This window comes from Trifolium pratense, linkage group LG3 (assembly GCF_020283565.1).
Source record: "Trifolium pratense cultivar HEN17-A07 linkage group LG3, ARS_RC_1.1, whole genome shotgun sequence".
NCBI lineage: Eukaryota > Viridiplantae > Streptophyta > Magnoliopsida > Fabales > Fabaceae > Trifolium > Trifolium pratense.
The window spans coordinates 32,489,499-32,501,059 of NC_060061.1; the positions used below are offsets into that span (position 1 = coordinate 32,489,499).

Sequence of the window (11,561 nt, forward strand, 5' to 3'; positions counted from 1 at the left end):
CCACACGGGCAAAAATATAAACGGGCCAAAAAAAAATGGTCTTAAGACCGCGCGGGCTGTGGGTTAAACGGGTTGGCCCGCGGACCTTGGTCCGTATACCCAGCTCTACCCCTAATAAGGAGTAAAAATTACTAATAATTTTTGGCATTACCAAATTTTTAATTCACATAATTTAGTCGACCATCCATGTTCAAAGAGGGAGGTATTAGTAACTATTAGTATCCACTTACGAGTTGACATCTTACAACATATTTTTGCCAAATGTATTCAAGGCTCGTCGAGCTGCCTAAGGTCTTGACCACCTCCTCTTATTTAAAGGATAAAAAGTTGTACGTACCATAAAGTGCAAACTAGACTCCGCATCTAGATCAAGTTACCTTTCAAACAGCGTATTCTCGGCATCCATGCACCAACCCCAGGCAAGACCCGATCAGAAATAACCCAAGAGGAATTAGAAGAGTGGCTGAAAAGCTCCTTTAAGCCATCAAATTTCCCTTCATTTACACGATATTCTTTTTTTTTTTTGTTTCGCGTTCGTACGTCGTTTAAATTTTTTGAGTAACAATTTTTTGAGTAACAAATAAGTCTTTTGGGTCATGTTAACATCCCCAGATCAAAAAATAGTTGGACAAGAATGGAAAGAAAAAAAATGCCATATCATTTAATCCCTTTAATGTTTTTCGAAGTCATTGGATTCGAGATCATATTTGTAGCATTTAAGACCATGTAACAACAACTGCAACATAAATGTTGTACTTGTACGTTTTAATCACATTGTTGAAAACATTAATAAAATTAAAATGGCACAGTACTAACAATCTGAGTGGTCAACAACAATGAATGAGACATATCTTGATCACTTTATAGTTGCTCTGGAAATGGAAGATGTGCATGGTCCACCAGAAGTCATAAATGGTATACCCTTAAATGTGGCCACGCCATTGTCATCAGTGAAAAGATTCTGCATGGCCAAAATAGAATAAGCATGAGCTTCTGAACATCATAACTACGCGTAATAAACATATGTGCAAGGAACATACCGGTGTAATCTTCTCCAGCTGTTTCTTTTTTGGGTTAAGTACATCTTCTGGCTTTCCATCAATCCTGAATTTGAAGAATAACAACAAAGTATGACTAAATTTAAAGATATCCGGTAAATTATGTCCGGTCACAATAAGACAAACAAATTTCGAACCATATACAGTCTAGAAATGGCTATACAGTTGTAAAAATGGTGAAAATTCATCCATTGATACGATATATAGGTCAAAATAGGACCAATATATATACTGTATTTTTTTTTTATCGATAGTTTAGTGTAGCCCTTACAATGAAACTCGATCTTATTATGATAATTCAAGTGTTGTCTTCAGTCCTAATGATTAATGAAAGGTGTATAGGGGAATATTATTTACAAATGATTTGTGTATTTGGCAAACTATAAAGAGGATAGTATCAAAACTAATAAGCATAACATGTCTCCTCTTCTCTAAGATTGCTGGCTACTAACCCCACAAATATGAAATATCTGCTAACCAATTAAACATTAATTTTTCTACAATACTGTAAACTCCTTCCAAACTAATCACTTGAAAGAATAAAACTGGAATTTTAGTAAAACAAAAAGAGGAGGGCCAACAATAAGCTCTGCATTATTCAATGAAAATCATGTAAAATCCCTACAAAATCATATCAATCTCACTCCTTATTTTGTGAGACCAGCATGTATTATTGTGTTGAAAAAGGTGAGTTACAGTATTTTTAAAAAAATTAAAGCTAATTGTGCCTACATGGTTTGAATGGCTATGCAAAAGATCCAAAATCATATTAGTAAATGAAAAATGTATTGCCTTTGGGTTAAAAAAAAAAAGATATTTGTTTTTGGGTAAAAAAGAAGTATTGACTATTGACAAACAACCTTTAGCCTACATACTACACAGGGCATCCAACCCTTAGCCCTATTGTCAGTTTACTATCAAACCCATTTCCTGATGGGCTGGCCCAGACCAGCTTGGCCCAATACCCAATTTTAAGTGACAACAGTAAAGTTTAGAAGCACTAGAAGAGTGGCGAACTATTAACTTCCAAGCTACCAGCTAACACATAGTTATGATGAAATAGTCATTTTCACTTCAAATGTTTTATCTAGATTCTAGAGGTTTGAACAAGTCACCTCAAAAAAGAAATGTGTCTGACTGCCCAGTCTAAAAGATTTTGAATAGCATACCCGGCAAAAGAAACACGTTCCCCAATTTTAGCTCCTTCTGGAGGGAGCAAGGGCTCGACAATGGTGGAACCTTCATTTGAAGCACACAAGACCTGTAAATAGAGCCAAATACATACAGACATTTGAGACTAATCGGCCATCACGAGAAACAGACTAGAAAACTATGTAACTTGTGTAACAAGGGCACAATAAGAATAAGATAAAACAAATACCAGTCCTTCAGACGTCACATCGCGTAGTTTTCCAGGTTTGACATTTGTAATAAGTGCAACTCGTCGGTTCTGTGCAATTAAATCAAACAGTGGGACAACCAAGAGTTAAATACAATTCAAAATGAATACAACAAATCAACACACTTGGCTTGGTAACTACATTACCGTCAACTCATCAGGATTGCAGTACTTTGCCAAACCACTGACAACCTGCCGCAATTTGGCATCGCCAACATCTATCTCCTCAACTAGCAAACTGCATTATTTAATTTATGCCATTATTTATCTAAACAGATGTTAAACGTATCAAAGTATAAAACGATTCTTAGGTAGGTTTGCCAAATGACCTATCTGCAGAGGGATGCTTCCACGCTTTGCGAATTAGCCCAACTTGAATATTAAGCAAACTGACGCTTAGTTCAGTCTCTTTCGCAGCCGCCTCTTTGCCAGCAGGTTTTGCTTCTTTTGCTGCTTTTGCCTTGGCTTTAGTAGGTTCGGTGTCTCCTGTTGACTTTCCCTTAATATTACAAAAATAAATGAAATGAAATTGTAAAGCCGTATCGAAGCAACTGTATGAAGAACTAAGATTCAATTAATCATGTACAAAGAATGAGATATATTGGAACTTGTAACACTCAATCTTTTCTAGTAAAAAAATCTGACTATCCACATAAATATCAACCATGAGAAATATTCATATGATGAATGAAAATGTTACTATTCAACAGCATTTTCAATCTTCTATATCAAGAATTGTCAGCCAGAAATTAAAGTAGTATTTCAGAATTCAGATCATTTTACTATTCTCATTTTCTTACTATGGCATTACGGTTGTCGCATTTTAAGTAAGTAGATCAATTTACAAATTTGAAGGAGACCATTGGAACAACATCAGGAGTTGTTTGTATGATTAGAATGTCACGAGTTAGTTTGCGGAATCAGCATATTGTAAAATACAAGGTAAGCATGCCCATAATAGATCTATAATGGATCTGACCCTACCATGTCGTGAGATCTATATAGTGCCAAAATCAATTTTCAAATTTAAAAAATTAAAAAATATACAAGTATTTTGCATTATTACATATGGAACAAGAACCGTGATGGATGTATATGCCACGCTTATCAACCCAACATGTGCAAGTGCAACACTGCATAACACATAATTTTTCTCGAAAAACGGCTTTATGACATTGTCTTAGATAAAACTAATACAACCTCAAACTGCCAGGTATCATTATATAGGTTGTCATCCGATGCAGAAAAATAAAAGCACTACATTAATAGATTCAAAAACCGGTCACTGGAAAATGATGAGATTGACTTACCTCAGCTTTGCTTTTATCCTTGCTTGTGTCTGTTTCTGACTTGTTTGCATTCTTTATGCTTTGCTCAGTCTTGTTTGGTTTGGTTTGCTCAGTCTTGTTTGGTTTTAAATCAGATTCCGCAACACCAACAGATTTTGTTACCTAGAATAAAAAGTAGGTACCTATTAAACTTGGCCGATCTCCATATTGATGTTTAAGGGTGCATAAATCATATTAGTACTTCTAAATACATAAAGACTGGCATGAAACCATTATTCATTCTAAATGGCATTTGCATTTCTCAAAGGATGCTCTGATTATCCTATAAGGCAAATGTCATTGAGTTGGAGTTATAATGAGATCTTCTAGCTACACTGTTTTAGATTTTGCTTGCAAACCAAAAAAATTAAAGATATTAAAGATATACTCAGATAACAAAAATAATACAGACAAATCTAGAACTTACTACTAACAAGCAGTTATTGGTTTCATATTAGCTACATGATGTTTCTTTAGTCTATGAAAACAATAGATTCAACTTGTCTTTTGACATTTTATACAGAACCATCCAACCCTAAGTTAAGTACTACATGGAGAATTGGAGATTGACTTTGATGTCAGCAAATCATTGGATCATGTTGACTACCGTGTCAGAACGATCAAAATTATTTAAGGAATATTTTTGAGGACCTAAAGTGTTATTTAACTTGTGTTTGTTTGAAATACGTGATATTACTTTTTGAATGAGTTATAGCCTGTAATGCATGCATTCCATATGAAATTTAGAATATTTCAACAACCATATGAAAAAGTATAATAAATGCATTCCAGCATAAAATTTAGAATATTTCAATTTGTAATGCATTTTCTAAAAATGTACAAAAACAGTTCCTAAAATGACTACAGATGTATACATTGGAACCTTTCATTGTTAAGTTATAAACACTCAGAAGTAATGAGGGAATGAATTCTCACCGGAGGCTCAAATTCAGGCTTCTGCAACAAAATTTCCTCAAATAAGCCTACAAATCCCTGTTTATGCTGAATAAATAATAGCAGTCAAAAAGTCAGAACTCAAAACAACTAACAAGTGGTTTTAAAAGAGAAGTGGAACAAAACTGAATAGATGTATTTGTTAAGGCAAATTGAACAAATCTAGACAAGTGTGTACTAACGCCGAGGATATTGTAAATACATGTTAAAAGACTTGAATATTTAGTCAACTTGGTAATGCAGACATAGCTTATATAGTTTTTAGGATAACTTATATAATTGTTAGGAAATGTGGTGTTAGAATATAAACCATTAGAACTGTAGCCTTGAGGTCCTATATGACTATAAGTTTAGAAAATCAAAAACCTACGTTTATACAGCAGAGAAGGTGTTTCCGCAGTAAAAACACAAAGTGCACATTATATTGCCTCATACCTAGAAAACATGTCATAAGTTCCAGTCCAAAAATGGTATCACCTAATTTTAATTAGGTTCCATGGGTAATTAAATAAGGTATCACCTAATTTTAATTATCAAGTATCAAAGGCCAGTGGTCTACTTGCTATTGATCTTTGCCATTTGTTATAGGAATGAAAACATGACAATAAGACACGGCCTTATAAACCAGCAGCAACATATTCACTATAATTCGCAGATTCTGAAGATGCCAAAAATTTACGATGGACGTAGCACTAATCAGTAATCACAATAATATTGTGTACATTATTACTTAGTGGTAATGCAATGCAATCTCTAGAGTGCGAACAGCTATGAGTATAAGCACGCTTATGCGGCTGCAAACCAACAATACCTGGATGTAGTCCACCCATCGCAACACATGTGGCAACTTTTCCTTGTTTGTATCTGGAAGGCTGATCTGGCAATAAGCAACCAAAGACATCCTGTTATTAAAGCTTAAAAGTTTAATCATTGTTAACAAACCAATTAAATGTATTGTGTTCTGTTCTTAAAATTTTAAAAGTGCCTTCATTTTTATTTTTTTTGCATAAGTGCGCCTCCACTTTAGTGCAAAGGAAGAATGACATAACATTAATTAATCTAACACAATGGCATGATGTAAGTACCTCAACTCAGATCAAAAGTGTTATTGACAATTGATATACACTACATGCATGTATATTGACAAAACAAGAAACAGCGATACCATTAAAACAAGACAAAAAACCATCTGATCAACTGTTTTCGTTCAAGGGGAATGGGAAGAAAAGTTGCTGATACACTCTTCTAAAAGCATAGTAAGTGTATGGTGCATATGTCAATGTCCATACCAGTGAAGAATGAATTGCTGAAAACACTATAACATCAGCTTCAGAGGGTTTCAATCCATTGCCAACAAGCACAGACTTTCCAGAAAGTTCATCATTTAATTTCTTCAGATTCTCGAAGCATTGATCAAGAGCCACCGGCAAAGATTCTGCAAATGCTACCCACTTCAACACCTGAAATAAAAATGAAGAATATGCAACTCAGAATTATTAACCGATAAAATGCAAAACAAAACAAATAGTCCCCCCCATAAGCTTAGCTCAGTTGGTAGGACATCCCATTATATATGCATGAGCCAGGGTTCGAACCCCAGACACCCCACTTATTTATTCACCTTATGGGTGAAATTCTAAACACTCGGCCACTTGACCCAAAAAAAAATGCAAAACAAATAAGCTCTTCTGAGCATAACAATTTCCGTAGGAACGCTACATTGAGATTCTAAATTAATGCTCAAACCCCATGATCAATTTCTGGTTGATCAAGGGCTTTTTACTGCACTGCATGCAGAAGCATTAATACAGTGAATCCGATGAAAGAACAAAAATAAGCAAAACAACGAAAAAAAGATACCTCATCAGAATGATTAACCTCGTCATGTCCAGACGCCGCCGCAATAATGCTTAAGTAGAGAGACTTAATATCACTGTCTAAAGTATCAGCTGGAATAACACTCTGCAAATAAACATAAATTCAGAAAAATTGCATGAAACATATGTATCAATCACATTAAAGTTAAGAAAACCAATCTAATAATTTTACTATCTATCACTATTACTAGACGAATATTTCGATAAAAACAAAAACATAGTATTCAAATTGAAATTGCATATTGTATGTAAAATTGTGAACATGGAATGTACTTACAGGATCCAATGAAAGGTAGTTGGAGAGAGCAAGAACCAGTGATTTCTTTCTATTGTCAACGGAAGCCATTACTGAATTATGCTTTCAACTTCAAATTAGTGTCTAAGAAACACGAAATTGTGGTTCGTTCTGCAATTTGCAGGGTTTTAGGTTTAGGGTGTGTCTTCTTCTTAGTTACTGTGTGTTTCAATTCAATTCAGAAATCAGAAACGATATCGTAGCTCTCATTGGATTGGATTGGATTTCAACAGCGGGCCTTTCCGGTATAGTTAGATGGCCCAATAACTAATATTTTGGGCCCAACTGTTTTCAAACAAAAATTCTTTACAAAATTTGCAAATAAAACTATAATAAACGGTGTTTTTCATAAATATTTACTTTAGAGATTTTCTTTTATTACTCTACTTATTTTTTCGTGCATTCTACGAATTTATCAAAATATCTCATTTGCTACTTAGATAGTGGACACTCCCAAAAAGCATCCTACATACCTTAATAACGTTTGCTAATATGCATGAGCTTTAAAATTTTATTTTTTTTAATCTTAAACAAACATGCCCTAAATCGCATGCAAAATTAAATGATTTGTACTACACAAAACACAACTGATATACAACAACGTCAACACTCAAATCCAAAAATTACAAAAAAGAAAACATTCCACACAAAAATGTTGATACGTTTCAAAGAGACCCATAGGCCACAACCACAATGTGGATTCACAAAAGTTATTTTAGCTTACTATTAATCATAGTAGGGGTGTCTAATTTGCAATAACCTACACATAAGGAGGCAGACCTTGATAGGGAGACCTTGATCGATACAACTTAAACAAGCAGTTAATGAGATCTTACTAAGACGAATCATTTAGTAGAATTCGAATTAAATTCTTAATAAAAATAATTTTGTAACTGAACTAGTAATAATTATCAGAGCCCCTTCCAAAACCATAACATTAGTAGTAGGGGTGGACAGGTTTGACCGACCCGACCGAAAACCGAGAAACCCGGCAAAACCGAACAACAAACGGGTGGGCTGGGTCGGTATGCGGGTTAACATGTGATAAAAATCGGGTACAAACAGGTTATTACGGACGGGTGCGGATCAAAATCCAAAACCCAGCGGTGTCCGTCCAGATCCGTTGGTAGGCAATTATGTATTGATGCTAGTGATAATCTTTTATGCCAGAGTGAATATGACAGGTCAATGAAAAAGTTAACCTCCACATGATAGATGAAGTTTATCTTTAGTACTTTATTATTATATATTATTATATTAATACGTAATAAGAAACAAATATTTTACTTCCTTTAATAGATTTACTTATCTCCTGTAAAATCATGTGTTGGTTCTCTCTGTTTGCTTCTTCAATAAAAATGTTGTTGGCCTGGCTCTCATCACCACCCATGGAAACTAACAGAGGCATAACCGTCCCATACACTTTCTCATCCTCCTTTTCTTTTTCTTTCTCTCTCAAATCTCAACTTTTTCATGTTTTAGTCATTTGTTTTTTTCAAAATTTAGTTCTTTGCTTGTTTATGTTACAGATCTGATGCTTGAGGTTGATGCCACTCATTTTTCTAAGCTTTTCATTATGTTTCTGTCTGGTTTTTATTTTTATTTTTATTTTTGTTAAAAAAAGATGTTGGTTGCTTGAGTTGTTGTTAACCGCATGAAACCATCCGTGTAACCCGAAAACCGAGTGACCCGAAACCCGCAAAACCCGCATGAGGACATGAGTCGAAGTGGGCCAGTGTATACCACCCGTGGTTTGAGACGGATCGGCAGTTTGGGTCCGCACCGACCCAACCCGATCCGTTGTCCACCCCTAATTAGTAGTACATAAAAAAAGCATTGCATTGCTGGAAAAGGTTACGGCTACAAGTGGAAGGATTATTGACCAACACACAAACCCCAAAGCTGTGTGAGATTCTCTACCACTTTGTTTTTGGAAGTCACAATTCAGTGGGACCAAAACATTGCCATAGTTTTGGCATCTACTTCTTGTCCCTTTTATCACTCTCTCTCCCTTCCATTGACATTCCTCCAATTCCAATTTTGTCTTCCACCTCATGCATTTAATTCTTCCGCATAACTCTCCTACTTATCACATTTTTAATCCCCTCCTCTTACATTAGACATTGCATTTTTTATTCATTCAATTATAGTCCTAAGTTGCTTTGTGTCTTGTTTTTTTGTTACTCAAATTTCATGTGGTCCTAGTGGTAAGTCATACACATGCACATGCTCAACTCTATACTTACCATAAATTTTATTTGTAATTGTTAGTTTCTTTTATTGATCGTTATACATGAAATTAATCTGACCAACTGAACAAAATTTATGAGATGTAAAGAATTAAGTTGAATGTCTTATTCTGTTGGTTGCAGAATAAAACACAAAGGGATGGAAATAGGATAGGACATAGGAGTCAAATGCATAGCGACACAAAATAGTATAATATAACTATAGGAATTGCTAAATTTAAATGGAACTCACGGGCTTTATCTCATCTCTTGCCAATTCACATCATTGCTGGACACAAATATATATAGTGCATAAAGGAAGACATTTTATTTTTATAATTTGAGGAAGACATTTTATAAGAATTACTATGATATAAGAACACATTGAGTGATCTACACCGTATATAATATGGTTGGTCATATTTCTTAGAGAGCTGCTATGGGAACACAAAACTTATTAAGAATATTAATATTAGTAATATTATTGTTTAAAATGTATTTAAATACCAACAATGAATTGGTTTAAGTGATAAGAGATTTAAACTCCTTAAGTAAGTAGTTAGATGTTCGATTCCTGCTATTATGTTCATAAAGAATTCAATTGGAGGAGAAAAATTCATCTTGCGCGCCATGACTACTTCTAAAAAATAAATAAACCATACTCAAATCTATTAACCAAAATTTCATGTTTGAACCTTGAGCATAAAAATTGGGTTGGATCTGAGAAGTCTACACTAAAAGTAGTTAATCAAATTTTTAAAGGAGATTACTCATTTTATATAATGGTCAGAAAAATGGGATATATTCAGAAGTACAATGGTTGCCGGGGAGGAAGTAGAAGTGACCCTCCCTGTATCCAGTTTAGTTTGATGAAATCTGAACAAAGATAGTACTGTATACACTGCTCCACAGCATTCACTCTCCACCATATTTCTCTATTTACTTTAATTGCAACCACCCACCATGGCCACCTACTTACCTTTATTGCTTTTCTATTTTCTTTTTCACCAGCCAACTAGCTTCCACTCTAAATTGTTCAAAGTACAAAATACCCTTTATCTTTTTCTATATTATTTATTTATTTGTTTTCACCATCAGCATGTCCACCAAATCGTATAATTGGTTTGGAAGTCAGTTCTGTCATCAACTGATTTCATCATCTTTCAATCGCAGTTGGAGATGGTTGAACATTATTTATTTTTATTTACTTAATAAAAGTCTACCCCATTCCGATTAAAAAATTTAAGAGCACATGCCATCCACAAAACTGGTGTTGGAATGGAAACAAGTACCACCACAAGTCCACAACAGATACTCTCCTTATAGAATTTTATATCATACAATAATTAGCAAGATTTGTATATTTTTTTCCCATTATTCATATACTAGTTTTTAACTATATATGCTAACTCAATTAATATATGCAAATTCTCGACTAGTTAAAGTGGAACTTTCTCATAAATACAGAATATTGTTTTCCATGGAGTTAGATACAGTATATAATCTGTCCATAAAATAAAAATAAAAATAGTAGATCTTAAATTGGGACAAATATCCTCACGTACAATCCATTGCGACTTGCAAGTGAAAAGCGGTATTAAGAAAAGTACGTAATAAATTGAATGGAAATGTAAAGATAATAAAGAATTTAAATATAAGCAAACAAAATTAATGATTGGTAGACTCAAATATAAATTTTGTAAAAAAAAGAAAGACTAAAATATTTTCAATATAAAGGAAATTAAATTTGCTTATAAAATATTACATATTCTCATTAGAGATGCTCAAAATATAATTTTTAACATTTTTCTACTTATATATTCGCTAAAAAATAACGGATAATTGATAAGATAGGTTATAGTGGATGAACTTTTTATCAAAAAAAAAAGTTATAGTGAATGAACTTATAGCGAATAAACTAACTAATTAAATTTGTAGTGTTTGAACTATGAAATAACATGAAAAATATATGTTTAACTAATATTTAAATTTTTAAAGTAAAATGACATAAGTAAAATTGGATGAAAAATGATAAATCATAAGCAACTTAAAATAACATTTAAAAAATAAGGCTATAAACTAATAAAATCTCATTCTCATTTTACCAATATAAAAATTTATCTTAAAACTTGTGCATGCAACATACTTATAGATGTAAAAAAAATCATTTTTCTATCATTAATTTTATTTTATTTTTTTATTTATTTTTTTATTTATTTTTTTTATGCTTAACTAGTGTTCGGACACCGTTTAGTATGACAAAAAAAATAGTCTAAGAAGTTTGACTACCAGCTAAGCAATCCACGTCAAAAGATAACAACCCATAATGACATGTCTGACACGTAGGATTTCAACTCCTCATACATACAGCCACGTGTACAAGTTCTTATTTATTTCCCCATCTACCAACCAGGACCCTTTT

The 11,561-nt window shown here is 33.5% G+C and overlaps 1 protein-coding gene across 1 annotated transcript; it reads right to left on the minus strand.

The window, feature by feature from the left end:
* Positions 1–635: 635 nt before the first annotated feature.
* Positions 636–7,132, minus strand: LOC123913412 (methionine--tRNA ligase, cytoplasmic). Its single transcript, XM_045964143.1, has 12 exons — positions 6,894–7,132; positions 6,600–6,701; positions 6,029–6,199; positions 5,551–5,616; positions 4,722–4,787; positions 3,768–3,908; positions 2,787–2,956; positions 2,605–2,695; positions 2,440–2,508; positions 2,228–2,319; positions 1,041–1,104; positions 636–961 (listed from the first exon to the last, which is right to left on the minus strand). The coding sequence occupies exons 1-12, from the start codon at positions 6,960–6,962 to the stop codon at positions 857–859; spliced, it is 1,206 nt and encodes a 401-aa protein (XP_045820099.1). The 5' UTR covers positions 6,963–7,132; the 3' UTR covers positions 636–856.
* Between the last annotated feature and the right edge of the window lie 4,429 nt (positions 7,133–11,561).

Excerpts from the sequence above, each read along its gene's own strand:
- LOC123913412 (XM_045964143.1), bottom strand. The coding sequence starts at position 6,962 with ATGGCTTCCGTTGACAATAGAAAGAAATCACTGGTTCTTGCTCTCTCC. Across the intron at positions 6,200-6,599 it reads AGGTTAATCATTCTGATGAG|GTGTTGAAGTGGGTAGCATT; the intron begins GTATCTTTTTTT and ends TTTTTATTTCAG. Across the intron at positions 2,696-2,786 it reads AAGCATCCCTCTGCAGATAG|TTTGCTAGTTGAGGAGATAG; the intron begins GTCATTTGGCAA and ends TAAATAATGCAG.